Source organism: Eptatretus burgeri, chromosome 13 (genome assembly GCF_056783735.1).
Source record: "Eptatretus burgeri isolate ZD-2024b chromosome 13, Ebu_testis_v1, whole genome shotgun sequence".
In the NCBI taxonomy this organism is placed as follows: Eukaryota; Metazoa; Chordata; class Myxini; order Myxiniformes; family Myxinidae; genus Eptatretus; species Eptatretus burgeri.
Genome location: NC_140973.1, coordinates 81,242,865 through 81,262,151, shown reverse-complemented (window position 1 = coordinate 81,262,151; position 19,287 = coordinate 81,242,865). Strand labels below are relative to the sequence as shown.

General features: G+C 45.2%; 1 protein-coding gene across 1 annotated transcript in view; it reads right to left on the bottom strand.

Annotated features, from left to right (window-relative positions):
- The window catches only part of LOC147014910 (ATP-dependent translocase ABCB1-like), a 120,691-nt gene that overhangs the window by 59,761 nt on the left and 41,643 nt on the right, over nt 1-19,287 (bottom strand). Inside the window, exons 13-16 of the mRNA XM_085853367.1 lie at nt 16,272-16,397; nt 11,853-12,056; nt 6,540-6,710; nt 4,809-4,970 (exon numbers count right to left, since the gene is read on the bottom strand). Coding sequence (XP_085709493.1) covers nt 4,809-4,970; nt 6,540-6,710; nt 11,853-12,056; nt 16,272-16,397 — 663 coding nt within the window. The remainder of the gene's footprint in view (nt 1-4,808; nt 4,971-6,539; nt 6,711-11,852; nt 12,057-16,271; nt 16,398-19,287) is intronic.

The window sequence follows — 19,287 nt, the reverse complement described above, 5'->3', positions numbered from 1 at the left end:
CAGGATTACGTTTGTATCGCGATTGAAGACGCGTGACCGGAGGCCTGTATCGAGCCAGCCGGCGTTATAAATCACGGAGACGGCGGTGGTGAGAGTGGCGCCAAGAGTCGGGTGAGAATCCCACCACCCCAGATCCGCAACAATATATTGTTGCAGCCAGGAGTCTGCGTGAGAAGACCACTAGGGGGGAAGCTATCTCGGGGTCCCACCATATTCACGGGAATCGCAGGCCGTCGCACACGAATAACTTCGTGATGTGGCGGGTCGCTAATCGACCGTGAGCGCCAATAACTCAACCACGTGACTTAGGATCCTACCGGCTCGGAAACAGATCGTTGGAAATAATGCCCTGGCTAAAGGAGAGTGCAAACCATGCTGGACCAATGAAAGAAAACACAAAAATGAGGTGGGAACATTCCTCTACAAAGCATTTATTTACAATCAAGTGAGGAAAAGTATGTGGCACATTGAATGGGGTTTATTTTTATGTACAGCAGGGGATAGCATGGAATTTGAGGTGTGTCAAAAGACAAGCAATCTTACTAAAGCAGACACAGAGCAGGGTTATCCCATTAGATATTCTACAATCTTAATTTAAACAAGGTCAGGCGCCATCACACACAAACACAAACACAAACACAAACACAAGGCCCAGAGAGAAAGAAAAGCAGATGAGGATAAAAGACCTCTGGGGGTCTTTGCGTAGTTAGCGTGGTCTGGGGGTCTTTGCGTGGTTGCGTAACAGCGTGGTCAGTAGACCAACGCAACTCAGAACGCTGAGGGAGAGGTAGATGGGAGGATTACTGGTGGTGTCTAAGGTGTGGGAGTGGGAGATGTGGTGTAGTGCAATGTGGTGGGTGCGGTCTCGTGCCAGAGGAAAATGGGATTGTGAGTCAGTCATGATGCTCTGTGCGTCCAAAGAAGACAGGATGGAGAGGTGGATAGAGAGAGAGGAGAATAGATGCGTAAGGAGAAAGATCCCGAACCTAACCGTGTAAAGGTCTGTTTGTGTAACGTGTACCTCCGTGGGCCGCTCCGCCTGAGCATTCGCACCCAGAGATGTGGAATATTATCTCCTGCTAAATTACGTTGCCGGGGATCATGGCAATGTGCGCTTTGCACTGGTCCGTCTGGCTGCACGGGAGTGGTGGAACGTTGACAGCATGGCAGGGAATCTCAGCAGTCGCCCTGGAGCAGGCTCTCAAGAAGAAGCACATTCTGACACAATCGCACACCAAGAGCGAGACGGGGAGCGAAGCAAGAGGCGAGAGGCAAGTGAAGAGCCAGGGAAGGGGAGGCAGTGAAAAAGAGAGAAGAGAGCCAACGGTTCCGTGCTCCCCCTTTTATAAGCCCCGGACAAAGGGTGGGGTGATCACCCAAAGCGATGCGCTGTGACCTGAATTCTGCTCCTCTATTGGGCCACAGCGACCCTAGCCACGCCCTGCCAGGCTCCAGGACCAGAAACCATCTCAGTTTCCCATCTGCTTTGTCACAGGTCAGAGATCCTGACTCAACATAGGGCATGCTCCCTGAGCCAGCACCCCGGCACTGAACGTGCTCCGAGTGCAGTCTGAATGTTGAATACCAATGGACTTTCCCCACCACCCACGGGCCCTTCATGAGCTAAAATGCACACCCGAGCCCCGCACCAAACTCCCGGATCGCCCTTCTTGCGACCCCTCCTTGTTGCCCACATCTTGCCATGGTCTGGTGATGGAATGAGGGTTGAATCAATTCCGCGTGCTCACCTGGGATGTCCCCAGTGAGATGCCGTCGAGCTATTAATATCCGTTGCTTCGTCAAGCATCGCGCGGTGCCGAGGACAATCCAAGTCATGAGGTACTCTGCATCGCTACAATTCGCCACTCTATTTTGAAGAGGTACGAGGGAGTGCGGGAATATTTTTCCCGTGTGTGAAACGCGTTTGTGGTCAAAGTGGTGAGGTTTGGTGAGCGAGGTGCAAAGTAAGATGAGGTGCTGGTTGGGAATTGGTGGGCAGATTTGAACGAAATAATGGCGTGCAATGCTCGATCGTGGGTTGTGCAGTGTGTAGTGGAGGGAGTGTGGCCGATCTGAGCCACGGGAGGCATCGTAGTGCGCTTATTATAATTCGACTATGGAATGGTGTGTGTGCTTGCATTCTTGTTTTGTACTTTGGCTAAAAGGAAAGGGTTGAAGTAGGAATCAAAATATCAATTAGAGATAGTTACTCGACCTAACTACGAGAACCACGCAATGCACTTCATCCCATTAACCCACTGGACATGAGGGGAGGTCGAACTACATTAGGACTAATGAAATGACTGCCTGGGGATCACTGTATGTCGGGTGCCATTGCCTTAGACTTAGAGGCATGCAGTTTTGCAAAACCGCAACAACATATACATGTGTGTGTGTGTGTATATATATATATATATATATATATATATATATATATATATATATATATATATATATATATATATATATATATATATATATATATATATATTTTTTTTTTTGCGGTTTTATAAACCGCATGCGAAATTGAAATGCACACACCACGTAAACTTTTAGAATAGTCATCTCCGTAATGAACATTAAGAATAGCACCTTCCCTATAGGGGTTATTATGTAATTAAATGCGTTGGGTTGGGTCGCTCGCACCCCCTGTCAACCCCTTTGGAGAAGACATATCAGCGCCTGATGACGTGTGCTGTGACAGCCATCATCACAGGGTGTGCGTGTTTTACTGCCCTGGCGTTCAATGTGTGCTATGCACACCAGCATTCTGGAACGGTGGGCCAAATTCTCCCATTCCCCTTTATTGTTTAAAGCCCCACAAAGTCTTTGTTTGTCTGGTCGTCTGTATGGACGTCCAACCTGTCATGTAAATTATTTCCATCTTCTCCTGTACTGTATTTCGTTTCTCTAATCCCCATTTATTCCCTTCCACCCAAAATGATTGGCAAACAAACCAAGACATGACCCAGCCTCCCTGAAATGATTGCTTCATTCCCTGGCTTTGTGCCATGAACATTATTGGATGTGTGGGGTTTGTACCAAAAGCATGGGGATAGAAGGGATTCCCCCCCTCCCCCATGTTAAATGCGGAGTTCTGTTCATGACGACAGCCAGAAGGACCAAATGACTGAATATCCGCCCGGGCGGAAGAATAGGTGGGGCTGCAGGGGAACCCTCCAATGGCTGGCATTGGGCTGGCTCGTGGGGTCTGACGTGGCCCAATAATGGCTGGTCCCGGGCCTCCTCGAAGGATCCGACGTGTAGCTCTTTGACCCCGCATTCCCCCAGGGCTATAAAGCTGCGCTCAGCGTGCTGATTTGGTCTCTCTGTCATCGCCCCAAGCTACCTTGGTCCTGGTTGCCACGCTCTCTCTCGGTCATCGCCACAAGCTACCTTGGTCCTGGTTGCTGCACTCTCTTTCCTCTTTTGCCTCAAGCTGTCAGGTTCCTGGTCGTGGCATGAGCTTGTTCTCTCTCTTCCTGGGTCAGCACACTCGTTTCTTCCCTGGTCCTGGACACGTTAGTTCATGCTCCCGACGGAGCTGGAGGACCTTTGGTGGTGGAGAGCAGTGTCAGGGCCATTTTGCAGAGAGGTACCCAAGTGGGGGAGGGTGACGGTGACATACATACAAGTCCCAATTTGTCTCCCCATGTGTGTGTGGTCCGATGGCTACCCTGTTTTGTTAGCCGGTAGGTGAGGCATAGGTTAAGTCTGCAACTTGTACATTTGTTGTCCTATTTATAAATACATACTGTACCTTCATTGCACTGTTTTTTGTTGCATTTCTCATTTTCCTGCCCCAGTTTCCCTTTGACACCATTAAAGCTCTAAAGTTCCCCTCCCTCCTTCCCATACCCCTCATCGCTCATTGTAAATAAATTATTCTTGTTATATTTCCAATCTGCCCAGGGTAGTCCTTTCTTCCATTGGTCCAGCAATGTCCGCATGTAGATTAGCCAGGAGGTTATAATTCCCCACTAATGGGCTCTCGTATCAGTCTGGCATTCTGCTAGCGGAAAGCTCGGCCACATTAATCACGATTTAATAAAGGCAATAGCATAATTGCTGAGGGCGCGATTCCCCAATAAGGAGATCACATGTTCCGAGGTAAATGGTGTCAGACGGAGGACCCTGAGCCACATGGTCAAGCTATTGGCATTCGTGGTCGTTTAGCGACCCGCCGCGAAACAAAATTATTCGTGTGCGACGACCTGTGATTCCCGGTGAGTCCAAGGAAAACCAGGGATACCCCCCCCCCGGATATCATAGTACCCCGGCAGAACCAGGGATATCGTAGTACCCTGGCAACCCTGAGTCCGCAACAATATACATGTATGATTTGATCATGACCCTGACTAATTAGGTATGCGTTTTTCCCAGCATAATTCTCAGTGTCAAATGTTATTGCGTCTATCTGCATCAGCAAGCAACAGTCCATCGAGGTGGTGCAGCGTCTTTATCACATGCTTTCCTCACATCGTGACTATGTATTCTTCAGGATTTTTCCATCTTCGACAGTGGTGATTACTATATTGATTGCGGTGCTATCCTTTTTTGTCCTGTGCGCAACGGTCCATCTCGGTTGTGCTGCATCTAAAGTGCATTTCCAAGAATGTGCCGCAGCACATTGCCCACCAAAGGTGGGCTGAGAGGGCTACTTCTCCCTGGAGGGTGGGAGTACCTGCTAGTACATATACTGATGAAGTAACATCAAAGATATTACTGTGAATAGAAGGTGAAATCAATTTGAATGGCAATGTTTGAAAAAGGAAAAGAAAATGCAACAGCAAAACCTGTTAACTTACCTGCTGAGTCACAAGCTGGAAATATACACCATGACGGGCCATGAGCTCATCATGGGTCCCGAGTTCGACAATAGCACCATCCGCAAAGCCAGCAATCAAATCTGCCATGCGTACCGTGGACAAACGGTGAGCAATTACAATAGTAGTTCTTCCCTTTCGAGCCTGTGTGGACAGAATGCAAAACAAATGTGAAAATCTCTCCAATCACCAACACATCACTGGTCTTGATCAAAGAAACTCACATCGACATATTCCAAAAACCCGAGCTCAAAGATAATAAACAATCAACTGTCCCATATCCTGTGGAGCTGTTAACTCAACCGCAAATTATATATTCGCGATGCTCTTATTGTTCGTTGTTATTTTTCTCACCCACAACCAACCTGTCTGAGATTTCTAAATGATTGAAGTACTCCTTGACTGTTCAGAAGCCTTGTTTTGGGGAAATTTTTGTTCTGCCATTGGTCTGTTTTGTCTTTGTTGTTGTCCCAATTATGCTTCTGTGTTAGCAATTATACTATATTACTTCTTTAAAGAGTATTAATTTAGATGTAACAATCTCAATCAAGTGTTACTTTTAATGTTTCGTCAAGTGTATCAGCTATTAAAACCATATCTTTGTTTATTTTTGCTTTTACATTGACTTTTATTTTTACTTTTACATTGTAAAATTTTACATTGTAAACTTGACTTTTTAAGCACACACCACTCGCCCAGGTCGACGTTCTTCCCTACCGCTCATAGTTATCCACATTCCTTGTTTGTCCATCTAAGTCTATTTTCCCCCTCAGCCCTGCTCTTGGTGTTTCCCCCTTCTCTTTTTACCGTTTCTTTGTTATGTTGCTTCCTGTTCCATTTTGTGTTCTAGCTCTTCCACGAGTTTCGACTATGTATCCAAAAAAAAAACTGAGAATTTAATTCACTTTGGCCTTCAATATAAACACCCCAAGTTCAACCTCGCTACTCTCCTTCACCCATTTGTTCCTAAGTTCTCCTCCCTGTTGTGGAACCATCAGACTCGGTGGCATGACAATTATAGCATTTGTTCTGAGTCTGGGAGGTCAGCGGTTTGACCTTGTTGACCCTGGCCGAGTCACACCAAAGACTTAAAATGGTACGTTTCTGTTTCTTCACTTGACACTGAGCGCTTCAAAAAGTTAGAGCACAGATAAACCCCATGCTTTGGCATCCATGGGAAGGAGAAAAAAAATTCATCCTCAGTTGCCCCCATTGAACGAGGAAAGAAAATAGATGTCAAAGATGACATCACCTGTAGCCAATGTGCTCTGGGAAGTTACATGACTTCCCCTTGTGGCTGCACTTGTCTGAAGTCAAGTCTGGTCTGTCATGTATTTGTCTGCATGTGCAGCACATTTGTGTTGCAGCTCCTCCTTAAACTCGGAAGAAAAGAAGAAAAAAAAACTCCTTCCTCAATCTGTTCAATCCCACTCCTCCATCCAGGGCTTCAGGTTGGCAGTACACCACTACTTTCGGTTATCTTATCTGTGATCCTTTCTATTCCCATTAACCACTGAAAATATTTTTAGGCTGCTTCAATTTCCTTCCCTCTGCTCCTCCTCCTCCTCCTCCTCCTCCTGTTCATTCATTTCCTTGTTGAATCAATACATTAATGTGTTTACTCACTACACCAGCTTTTAACCATCATCACAAAGTTGTTAGCCCAGATTTTTTGGACAAAAAGAGTTTGTTTTAATGAGATGCGTCACTGACCTTGTCCAATGCTGACTGCACAATGGCCTCACTCTCTGCGTCGAGGGCAGATGTTGCTTCATCAAGAAGGAGAATGCGAGGGTTTCGCACGAGTGCACGTGCGATTGCAATTCGCTGTTTTTGCCCACCAGAAAGCTGTGCTCCCCTCTCTCCCACCATCGTTTCAAATTTCTGTCTTGGGGGGGGGGGGGAGAGCAAGGGGATGGAGACAGGACAGCACAGAAACACTCTCCAACATGTTCTTTGCAGAGAAAAGTTATTAATCAACTTAAGCCTTCCTTGCAAAATGGATGGAAAGGAAGATTGACAAAAAAAAAAAACACAAAAAACATCGAATTATAACATTGGGCAACCACAGTCTTGTTCCATCAGTCCATGTCCATTTATTGTTGAAACCACTTGCCATGTTCATCACATCTGTCAAATAACTTCATGAATAAAGTGTGGTATCACTCCTTCATTGGGGCACGATAGTTTGGCGGTGTGCACACTTATCTTTGAGCCATCTGGCCTGGGTTTGAATCTCGAACCAGCCATAAACTGCCACCAAGGTGTTTTGCATAAAGGATGATACATCAATGTGTGCACATTTGTATTTCAGAAGGACCTTAGAAGGAGGACATCCTGAGAAGGATAATAAGCCACACGATCTGTCTGCTGGTACTTGTCGTTGATAGATTTTAATGATCCCACAGTATTCTCCACAAAGTCAGCAAGTTTTTGCTGGCCTTCTGGGCAAATTCCTAATTCCTGACCCAATGTGCAGGGGTATTGAATCAGTGGCACCTCAGGAGTGATGCAGCTCACAGGCGAATTCATAATCAAATCCTGGTCCCATATGAATTCACAAAAAACTTCGACTTCACTTTAATGCTGTTGAAGTCATTGCATTGGCAAAATTGAGTGGTTGCAATGCCATTGTAGCATCGGTAACAAATAGCGAGAGGTCTCCTAAAATAAGAGTCTTAATCAAAATAAAGACCAAATACTGCATCGTAGTCCCAACATGGAAACCAGACACACACACACACACACACACACACACACACACACACACACACACACACACACACACACACATACACACCTTTCACCGTTTTGGTTTCTCAGATAATAATGATAATAATAATCTATATATAATGGAGCAAGTGCATGGGATTATGTATGAATGCACATATGTGTGGATGTATGGATATATGTACGTAAAGTATATCTGCTCTTCACCCATTGGTTGGACAGCTGACCTGACCTGACATCACCCACAATTGTAACCTGAAATACTTAACCTAAAGTACCCGGAGGACCCAAAAGAACATGATGACCCAAAAGATCGAAGACCCCAAAGACCAACAAGACCCACAAGATACAAAAGACACAAAAGACCCACAAGACCCAAAAGACACTGAAGATCCAAAAATACCCCAAAGACCCAAAAGTGCCCCAAAAGACCCACAAGACAAAGACCCTGAGGACCCAAAAGACCCTAAAGACCCCAAGGAACCAAAGCACCCAAAAGACTCTAAGAACCTAAAAGATTCTGAGGACCCTGAAGACTGAAAAACCCAAAACGACCCAGAGGACATAAAAGACTCCAGGGACCCTGAACACCCAAACGATCCAGAGGACCCAAAAGACCCAGGGGATCCAAATGACCAAAGGACACAAAAGAACATAAAGACCCAAAAGACCCTGAGGACATAAAATACCGAGAGGACCCGAAAGACCCAATGGACTCAAAAGTCACAATGGGACTATCATGGGCCCATGGAAATTCTGCATCATGTAAAATGTGACTTTAGGTCACTAACCACTCCCCCCCCCTTACCCACATACAGTCCCAATGTCCTTAACCCCCCTCTCAACTTTGACCCATCTCTGCCACCACTGCCGACCACCACACCCAAACTCTGTTCTCCCCTCCCCCTTTCTTCAAATCCTCAAACCCATCCCACACCAATGTGCTCAACTCCCTGCCCACCCGTACCCCTAAAAAGCCTCAAACACCTCGATCCCAACTCCGTCCCCTCTCTGCCGTCCCTCCCCCAAGCCAACTCTGTCATCCCCTCCCCCTTTCTTCTTCAAGTCCTCAATCCCCCCTCCCCACTCCAAAACACCTCTTCCAACTCCATGCACCCCCACCCCCATCTCTCCATCCTCCCCTCCCCATTTCTTCATGTTCTTAACAACATCACACAAAGACACACAGGGAACTTTGGCACATGAGAAGGCCGTTCGGCCTGTCATGCCTGCGTTGTTCCTGTTCCTGTTTGTAAAGAACAATGTTAAAAGTAAATAATGATGGAACGTTAAATTCCCACTTCCCCCTTTCTTCCCTTATCCTGACGAGAATTTATGGACCGGTGTTTGAATGTTTGTTTGCTTGTCACGTTACTCCCCCTGCAGTTGTGGGCTGATTACATAAAGACTTGCTACATAGGATCAGTGTGACCCCAATTAGTGTATCGGTGTGTTTTTATCTTTGCCGCTGGCCTTGGGGGAAGGGGGAGGGACGCAAATTCTCCATGTAAATGTGTATCGAGTCGCGCCGCCTCCAAGTCGAGGAGGGTATCACAAGTCTTCTCCATTTACCGTACAGTGTTCCTATCCACACATTATCCAGTGCTGTGAGGCGTTTTGAATTATAAGCAGTCGGTATGTTTTTGCTTCATGCACGGAACTTCATGGGATTTTTTTTTTGCCTCCATACAACTGTCAATTGCCTATACACCACCCAAATAAAGGTATGGTATGGGTCAGAAGAACATGTTGCATGCTTGGAACAAGATCGCCCATAAGCCAGGTACTCTGCTCGTAATGTAAAAGTGAAAAAGACAAAATGTCACAGCCCACGTTGTTTTAGTAATTTTGCTGTACAGAGTTAAAGGGCTAGCCCAAGTCAGCCATCTTTGATCAGATTGCAAAACAAAGTGAGATGTATGTGTATGCCACCATGTACTTTGCATGTGCGAAGTTTGAACAAAATCAGACCACACGTGTCTGAGAAATGGTTGGGGACAAATTTAAGTAACAAAATGGGCACCAGTCAGCCATCTTGGATCCGATCTCAAAAAAAAAAAAAATTGATGGACATATGTAAGCCACCATTCATCAAGTGTCCCAAGTTTGAACAACATCAGTAAATGCTTGTCTGAGAGATGGTTGAGGACGTCTTCAACATCAGGGTTTTTTTAACAACTAAAATGCCCGATAGTCGGGCAACTTTGATCGCATCGTGAAACAAAATGCTGTGCACATATATACCATCATGTGTTGTCTTTGTGCCAAGTATGAATAAAATTGGTCCATACATGTCCAAAATATGGTTGCGGATGCACACACAAACACACACACACACACGCGCACACACATGCATGTACACACACGCACACACGCACGGCAGGTTATTAACTAGATTAACTCAGAATTGGCACATATGCAGTGTACAAGTACCCATTAGGCATCAATCTCTGCCGAGTGTCATGATGGTTGGCATCTATCAAGGATAGGTAAGTCTGTTGGCTCGATGTTGGAGCATCAATCTCCTAAAAAATACTAGGATGGTACTCGGGAGAGCACATACCTCTCCCAGGCTGAACAGTTTACGCTATGGATCCCACTGATAGGCTGGATCTGCATTCTTAACGTAACCAAAATCTAATCGGCTTGTTCTTGTCACCTACCCAACTCAACCACCAAGTTTTGTCATAATCTGCCCACAACTTCTTGAAACATTGTGCTCTACATAATTTTTGGCCCCATCTCTCAATTATGAAGAATCACTTTCAAAATAAAATTCTCGTATATGGATCCGGATCTTCACCAAAATCGAATAAACTCATACTTGTCACACACGTAACCTAAATGTGGCCCAAAATGAAGTTCTCTCATCCCCTCTTCCTGTCCAGGCTGGAGTTCCTCAAGGCAGTATTCTGGGCCCTGTTCTTTTTCTGGTTGTCACCAATGATCTCTCCGATTATCCCTCAGACCGGCAAGCCGCAGCTTCTTCACTCTCTGCAGATCTGGATAAAATCACAAACTAGTCCAACACATGGAACATGTCTTTCAATCCTGACAAATCTCACACTCTCACTATGTCTCTCCGAAAGGACCATTTAGAACACCCCCCATCCACTTTCTCAATAATCCTCTTGAAGAAGTCCTTTCTTTCAAGCTTCTGGGTCTCACTATCTGCCATGATCTTTCCTGGGAAAGCCACATTTCCATCCTGGCCTCCAAAGCCAGTCGTGAACTGGGGATCCTCCATTGTGCAAAGTCCTTCCTCGGTCCACCTGAGCTCCTGACCACATACAAAGCTTTCGTCCACAGCCTGATGGAGTACTGCTCTCCCCTCTGGGCTGGTGCTCCTGCCTCTCACCTTTCTTGGCTTCATGCTGTGGAAACCAAGGCATTTCGGATCATTTGCATCTCCTGCGGTGAGGCTGAGTCTTTGGGCCTTTCACTCTCTCACCGCAGGCAAGTCGGTGGTCTTTCTGTCTTCTACCGTCTACTCTCTGGTCTCTCCCCCCTGCTGTCTGGGATACATCCCCACCATATTTCCACAGGGCGCTCAACGGTCTGCCAACAACCCCCTTCTGGTAAAACTCCCAAAATCACGAATCACTGCTCACCTTCACTCTTTCATTCCTCTTTTCCCACCTTTGGAATAAACTCCCACACTCTGTTCAATCCCATTCTTCCCTCCAGGCTTTCAAAACTAGTTCACCACCACCACCACCACCATCCAAAACCTCGATATGTTCTGCCCCCGTTAATCCGCCCCAAACCCCCCTCCTTCAAATTCCCTGCTTTCCTTCCTGAAAGTCCCTGTAATGTCCATCTTGTATACCCTGTGTTCCCCGCCCCATCCCTCTCCCTTCCACAGATCTCCAAATGTCTCTGTTCCCCACTGGTTTGTCCTTCCCACTCCCACCCCCCTTGCTGTGCATTGTGTGTTAGCTCTCATATGAGCCTCGACAATGTATACAAAAAATAAAAACAAACTGTCCACAAAGTGTCATCTAAATCCATCCATAACAGTTTGATATATCCTGCTCACAGACAAGCGGACAAACAAACAAAGACAGGGGTGAAAACATAACCTCTGTCCACCTTCAGTGGTGTTCGTTAAAAAAACCCAATTTTTTTTTCAATTGGCTTCCACAGGGAGGTAACAGATTTTTAGTTGATGCGGAATAAAAACTTGGGTCTGACAAATGGAATGGATCCTCGGTTCACTTTTTTTCGATGGAAGCAAACAAAAATTGTCTGAACCAGAAGGACCACGTTTTGCACTGGCGCGATTGAAATACGTACGTCTGGCAAGGCCATGATGAAGTCGTATGCATTGGCTTCCCGTGCTGCCTGCTCCATTTCATGCAACGTGACGTTTAGCCGCCCATATCGTATGTTCTCTGCAATGGTTGTAGCAAAAAGAATCGGCTCCTGGCTTACGACACCAATATTCTCCCGTAACCAACGGATGTTGAGCGAACGTATGTCATGTCCATCAACAAAAATCTGTACATGGATAAAACATCACAGCAACCATGTGGCAATGCCGTGAGAACAAATACATTCCATATTCTCCATAACATTACTCCTCATGCAAATAGGGAGATGAATGAAAGCGAGTTTGTGCTTTTCACCAAACAGTCATAAAATAACCTCAGTCAAAAAAAAAAAATTCATCTTCAGACGAACACAGCGGTGAGCATTTCTAACAGCCAGATAGTGAATAGAAACGTATTTGCCTCTTCACCTATGATCTCAGACAATCACATAAATTACTCATTATGGCTACTCTACACTCCACGTGTTTCTTCTGCAAGCTCAACAAGTATGGCGTGAACGATTCACTGGATAGATTAATATTTAACATCTAGGCACCAATGTTCTACAAATTACTCCCAGGTTCCTCTCCTTGAATGGAAAGTGGATTTCTTTCAGGCTAATGAGCAGCTCATTTCCCATGGAGACCATTCTTTCTCCTGCAATTTCCCTTGGAAGTTCGTTTCCATCAAGGCAGTGTGCTGGCTCCTCTTTCTGGGGCATCTCAATGACCTCCGACTTTCTGGAAAGATCATTTACTTTGTGACTCGATGCTGTGGCGAGCCACAGTCTCATCTTAGTTGCAAGCAGACAGAAATGGCGTCCTTGTGATCGGAGGGTAAAGTGGATATGCAGAAATAAATACTACAAAGTTGTGTTTGGTTAACAGAGATGCTAAAGTGTTCTCAAATAAATAATTCAAGGTGACATGGAGATGAGAAAGTGTGGGTGTTGGTTGTTATCTTCATATGTGGGTTTCAGAATGTGGAACGGAGTATTGTCAGGTCAGGCCAGATTAGATCTGTGACTTGCTACAGGTACCATGTAAACCTGTACAAACTAAATAAGAACAGAGTTCAATTTGTTCGACCACTTTATTAGCGTGGAACGACAATAATCAAACAAGTATTGAACAGGTTGAAACACCCACAACATCCCTGGCTCCGGCTCAGGCTGCGCATGCGCACTGGCACAGGGGACCGTCGATATGTAGAAGTACCGTAAAGTACAATGTTCTCCACAAACCTGTTTCATGGTCAGGTTGTCGGTGACTAAACCATCTCCTCCACGAGGTTTCCTGGTGAGGAGGGTGTATGATTATGGACACCCAGTAGGATTAAAAACAAAACCTGTCAAAGGGCAGAGGAGCTCCTTGTGAGGCAACAGCCATCCATATCTAGTGCTCAACTGTGTCTGTGGACACCCTCCTGCAGTTGGGTTACCTTTTTTTTTGAAGAGGTTGGTGGCAGGATTTGCACTCCAGCCACCGTAAAACCCTTCACTCTGCAAAACACAAAAATGCTGAAAACCCACTCCGTGGGGAGTACTTCCTATGCAGCTGCCTGCCATCCACAGGGCAGCTCACCAGATGATGGGATTGGGGCAAAGCCTTTGGGATCCCCACTCTGATGATATGAGGAAGCCCACGGGGTAACCTTCCCGGGTCAGATTGGGGTAGTGTGCGTTGGGGTGGTGCTGAGGTGTAGTCCACCAGACAGCGGTCTCCTTGGGTAAATCTGAGGAAGTCCCTTCAGGTGGGTGCCTGGAATGCCCTATCCCTAAGAGTGGATGACTACCTGTCTCTGTTATCATCTGAGCTCAAGCACTTCAACATCGGTATTGCAGCACTCTCTGAGGTTCGGAGACCGGATAGTGGTGAGTTCATGGCGAGTGGTTACACATACTATTGGTCTGGTCACTCTCATGGTTACCAGGTCCATGGAGTTGCTTTGCTCTGTCCAATAAGCGGACTCCAATGATAATTGAGGTAACACTAGTCAACAAGCACATTATGAGACTAAGGATTTGTCACTCCTTGGGTGTTGTTTCCCTGGCCTCTGTATATGCTTCGACTGAGGCGAGTGATCTCACCGTGAAGGACACATTCTATATATTGCTCGAGTCTGGTTGATCAGTGCCCCAGGCGAGATACTCTTCTCGTCTTGGAGGATTTCATTGCATCGACTGGAACTGATAGGGATGGTTATGAGACATGTGTTGGTCCCCAAGTGTCTTGAACCGTGAACCAGAATAGCACTAAGTTCCTTGACTTTGCAAGAAGACATGGACTTAGGGTGGCTGGTTCACGGTTTCAGCAACCACAGGCTCATCGCTGGACTTATTGTTCCAAGGCTGGTGGTGTGTGCTTAGTTCCTCAATACCAACCACAGGATTGATGTAGCAACTCTGAAGTTGCAGCTTAAATTCAGAAGAATGGTACCATCCCAGCTTAAGCTGTTAGGGTTAGGATGAGAGGGAAGCTGAGGAGTTTGCGAACAAGCTGAGTGGGGATTTGGGGGGGATCTGGGTCATTTGGGGGAATTTTGAAGAGTTATGGAGTGCCTCCAAGACCACCATCCTTGATATGCCGGTGGATGTCTTCGAACTCATCAAAGGGCGAAGAAAAATTTTGCCTCAAAAGGACACTGGATACCATTCTTCAGTCACAGGGCCAAGCTTAGTGGCAGAGCTGAGCTGTTCAGGGAGTTGAGGCATAAAACTGTACGTGTGCTGAGGGTGGACAAGGAGGCTTATGTGCGAGGAATCTGCGAGGGGATAGAGCATCACCTATGATCAAGTGATTCCCATCCTGCTTACAGGGGAATTTGTGCATTGCGTTCCTCCAAACCTGTCCCTCGGTGAACTGCAGTTAGAGTGGAGGGTGGTGGGCTCTTGACAGAGGAGTTCAAAGTAAAGGCCTGCTGGGCCGGTTGCTTTGAGCGGCTGTACCAGGCTGATCCATCATCTGTCGAGTTGGATGTCAGGGGCGTAACCGTGACTGCATAGTCCGTGAATGTCAGCTGCAGCTGTATGGACATGCAATTTGTTTTCCTGATGCTGATCCTGCTCACAAGATTCTCTCAGCAAGGAAGCCTCATGAGTGGAGGAGGCCAATGGGCCGACCACGTTCCTCGTGGTTGCAGCAAGTTGATCGGCATCTCGAGGAGATGGGGATGGGCCAGGCATCTGCCTGGGGGATGGCCAGAAGGAGGCCCCTGGAGTACTGGCAGAAAGTGGATGCAGCAATGAGTTGCTCCGGCACATGCTCCCATACCTGACCTGACCTGAACGGAGTCCTCCCAGGTCTCGAAGTATCTACCTTCATTTCAGTAAGAGATCTCGATTCATGGACCAATTTGTGATGTTTTCTTCTTCTCAAAGTTTTGTTCTGAGGACTCTTTTTCAGGATAGTCACGGAGGCCCGGATAGCTTCCAACTGTTGTTTGTTTGTAGTAATATTCCCAGGGATGTTTTTGAGATCTCTGTAAGGTTCTTCTTCATCATTCCTGTTGCTTCAATTATCACCATCACAATTTCGACACTTCAGCTTCCAAGATCTTTTGACTTTTTTTTTTGAGGTCTTGGTATTTGGTCATTTTCTTTATTTCTGAGTTTAGACCAAAATCACTGGGTATTGACCCCTCAAATAACAATGCCTTCATTTTGTTGTACCTAAGTTCGACATCTGGTTGCAATGCTTTGTTTTTTTTATGTTCACACTTCATGGGATCATGAGGTCGTACATGAGCATTAATTCCTTGATTTCAATAATTGCTTTTGGTTCTTGTTTTCATGAGTTTTCTGGAACTGGGATGTTGAGATTTTTGCAGATGTGCCTGTGGATTCCTCCACATACTTTGTTGTGCCTTTGGGTGTACAGCTGCTCTGACATGAAGTTTTAACATCCCGGTAGGAGGTGACATATGCTTTCTGTTTCTACATTATAGAACCCGTACACCGATCCAATTGACTCGATCCTGCCATTTTTTTTTTCCATTTTCTTACAAACCCATAATTAATTGCTCGTAAATCATCAATGAATCTGATGTTTCCACACCTCCGTGCAGTTGTTGGTTTCTTCCTGCACATGTTCTGGACCACGTTTGTTTCAGTGGGTGATCATGAGCAGCTCATTTACTAGAGATTGAAGGTATAGCTCATTTACCCTCCCCACCCCACCCCTCCAATGCCCCACACTTTTCCTTCCATACCTTTACACATCTATATGGTTCATAGTAAATCCCAAAACCAAAATCTTTCTTTTCTTTTAACATTTCATATTCTTGTCTCAATGGTTGTACAAATAAAGCAGATCAAAATCAAACTTTTAACATGCAAATAAAGTGAAAAAGAAGTGAAGAAGAGGAAAACTAAAACATGTCAACCTGTGCTCATTTTGCTCACCTTTCCATTGCCTGGATCATAGAATCGCTGGAGCAGCTGAATGGTGGTACTTTTTCCACACCCACTGCTTCCAACAAGAGCGATCGTTTTACCCCTTGGAACACGGAGATTTAGTCCTTTTAGAACCTAGCAAGGTGAGATTATAAATAAAGGAGTCTTAGAGAATTGGTGCACAATAAACAACAGGATAACAAAACAAAAAAAAAATTCCATTGGATTTGGCTTTTATAGCCCTTAACAGAAAGGAGGGTAATCAATAAAACTTGAAAATTGAACTCTGCATCAGTAGCAACTTTAAGTTTTGAAGACCAACGTAAAAATAAAAAGCAAAATATAAAGAGTTAGAATGTTTTTACTCATACTCTAGATACTTTAAGCAATACTGATTTGAGGCACATACTCCTAAAAAGAGCTCCAATGGCTTATCACGATGAGTCGAGAAAAGTTTCAAGGCTCAAACCAATTAGGACACTCGATAGAAAGTGGCTGGGATTCGCAATTTGTTCAGGGTGCTGGCAAAAAAACCCGTTTCCTCTTCAGAAATGATCCTGTGGTATCATTAATGTTCACCAATAAGCAGTGGCAGATGGTAATTTTCTAAACAAAGATAGTCTTAACAGCTAATGCTCAACATCCATCTGACGGTCGGCACTCTGCCTGTGAAACACGAGGGTGACAGTTTATAGCTGGATTGAGGCTTGAACGCAGGCTAAACAGCTCACAGGTGAGGTCTAGACTCTAGTCCTCTGTTCTTCATTGCACAGCCTGGGAGCCACTGGTGGCCTAAATTTCAGTCCCTGATGTGTGGCCGATATCAACACAAAAATGTGAAAACATCCCATCATAATCTTTTAACATGCCATCATAATCTGCCATAAATGCTATCAAAATGACCCAATGCTTTCAAATGAGTGTTCCAATGTGAAGCATAAAGTAACATAACTACGGTACATCACTAGATGGCAGTATAAAAGCAATTATGCTTGCAGCTCAGTTAACTACAATGAAGAAGAGTACATGGAACAGTGCCTAATAGCAACCATTAGAGAGAACTGCAGGCAGTGTCGTGGCTCTCATACTGACATCTCATTGGCAAAAGTGCCCCCCTTCTAAAGAAAATAGTGAAGAACACTGGTGTAAACAACAAAACAAAGAAAAAAAAAACACTAATTTAAAATTGCAGCACATTTGACAAGCATTCTTTCCCAAACTCATCCTTTTGGAGGCAGGAAGTCTCCAAAGCAGATCCTATCCAATTGACTCGATCCTACCATTTTCTTTCTTTAAGTATATCAGGGGAAAAGAACAGGTTCGGACCAGTGTGGGCCCATTGAGGAAAAGCACCGGGAGAGTGGTTAGTGGTGAAAGTGAGATGGCAGGCTTATTAAACAGGTATTTGTCTTCAACTTTTACACAAGAACAGTCAGGAGAATTGCCAATAGCTGAGAGTATCTATCAAGGAGGTGAGGAAGGTCTTTTACAGAAGATCTAGGTTGGAGTGGAGGCAGTAAAGGAACAGCTAGGTAATCTAGATAAGGCTCCAGGTCCAGATAGTATGTAACCAAGAATATTGAGGGATATGAGGCAGGTAGGTGAGATATTAACGGATATTTTCAATAGTTCACTGGAGTCAAGACAGGTACTGGAGGATGGAGAGTAGCAAATGTAACACCATTATTTAATAAAGGATCCAGAGAAGAATTGGGAAACTATAGACCTGTTAGTTTGACTTCAGTTGTGGGGAAGGTGTTGGAGACATTAAGGACCAGATGAGGAACCATTTAAACAAATACAAACTAATTAAAGGTTGTCAGCATGGGTTTACCAAAGGTAGTTCCTGTTTAACAAATCTTTTAGAGTTCTATGAAGCAGTGTCTGATTGGGTGGATGAAGGAAAGGCAGTGGACATAGTATATCTAGACAAAGTATATCTAGTACCACATCGGAGGTTGTTAGCCAAGGTGAGGGCTTGTGGAGTGACTGGTCAAGTAGCTAATTGGTTTGCAAACTGGCTTCGTGGTCGGAAGCAAAGAGTGACTGTGAGTGGGAGGATATCTTGCTGGGAGGATGTAAGTAGTGGGGTGTCTCACGGATCAGTCCTATTCAATATTTACATCAACGATTTGGATAATGGGGTGAAGAGTAAGCTTTCCAAATTTGCGGATGACACAAACCTTGGAGGTGAGGTGGATAGCATAGGGGGTGGTAAACAGATACAAGAGAGTATTGATACTTGTATGAATTGGGCAAAATAATGGCAGATGGAATTTAACCTGAGCAAGGGTAAGGTGTTGGGGATAGGAAAGAACAATGAAAATAGAGATTACAGGATGTAAGGATGTATTTTGGAGTGTGTCACACAGGAGAAGGATCTGGGGGTGGTAATATATACGGGAGGTAAGCAGGCAGCACAATGCCAGGCAGCTACAGGCAAAGCAAATAGGGTTTTCGGCTGTATAAGGAAGGGGATCAATTGTAAATCAAAAGAGGTGGTGTTAACATTGTACAGGAATTTAGTGAGGGCCACATCTAGAATGTTGTGTGCAGTTTTGGTCACCATAGTTCCGGAATGACAAAGATGCCATGGAGAAGGTTCAGTGTAGGGCTACTAGATCGATTCTGGGCCTAGCTAGACTCAGCTATGAGGAGCGGTTGAAGGAGACGGAGCTTTATTCACGGAAAAGGAGGCGGTTGCGAAGAGATATGATAGAGATGTTTAAGATAATGAAAGGTTGAGATAAAATAAGTGAAGGTGAATTATTCAACAGAGTAGACAGTGATAGGACGAGGGGCCATAGCTTGAGAGTAAAGAAGAGAAGAGTTAAGACAGAGACTTTCACACAGAGTAGTTAATGCATGGAATGGTCTCCCTGGAAAGGTCGTGGCAGCAGAAAAAAATAGATAAGTTTAAATTAGAATTAGATAGGTACCTGGAAGTTATGGAGATAGAGGGGCATGGGGATGTTAAGACTTTTAGGTAGTTTGAGTATCGATGGGTGATTGTGTACGGAGTGCT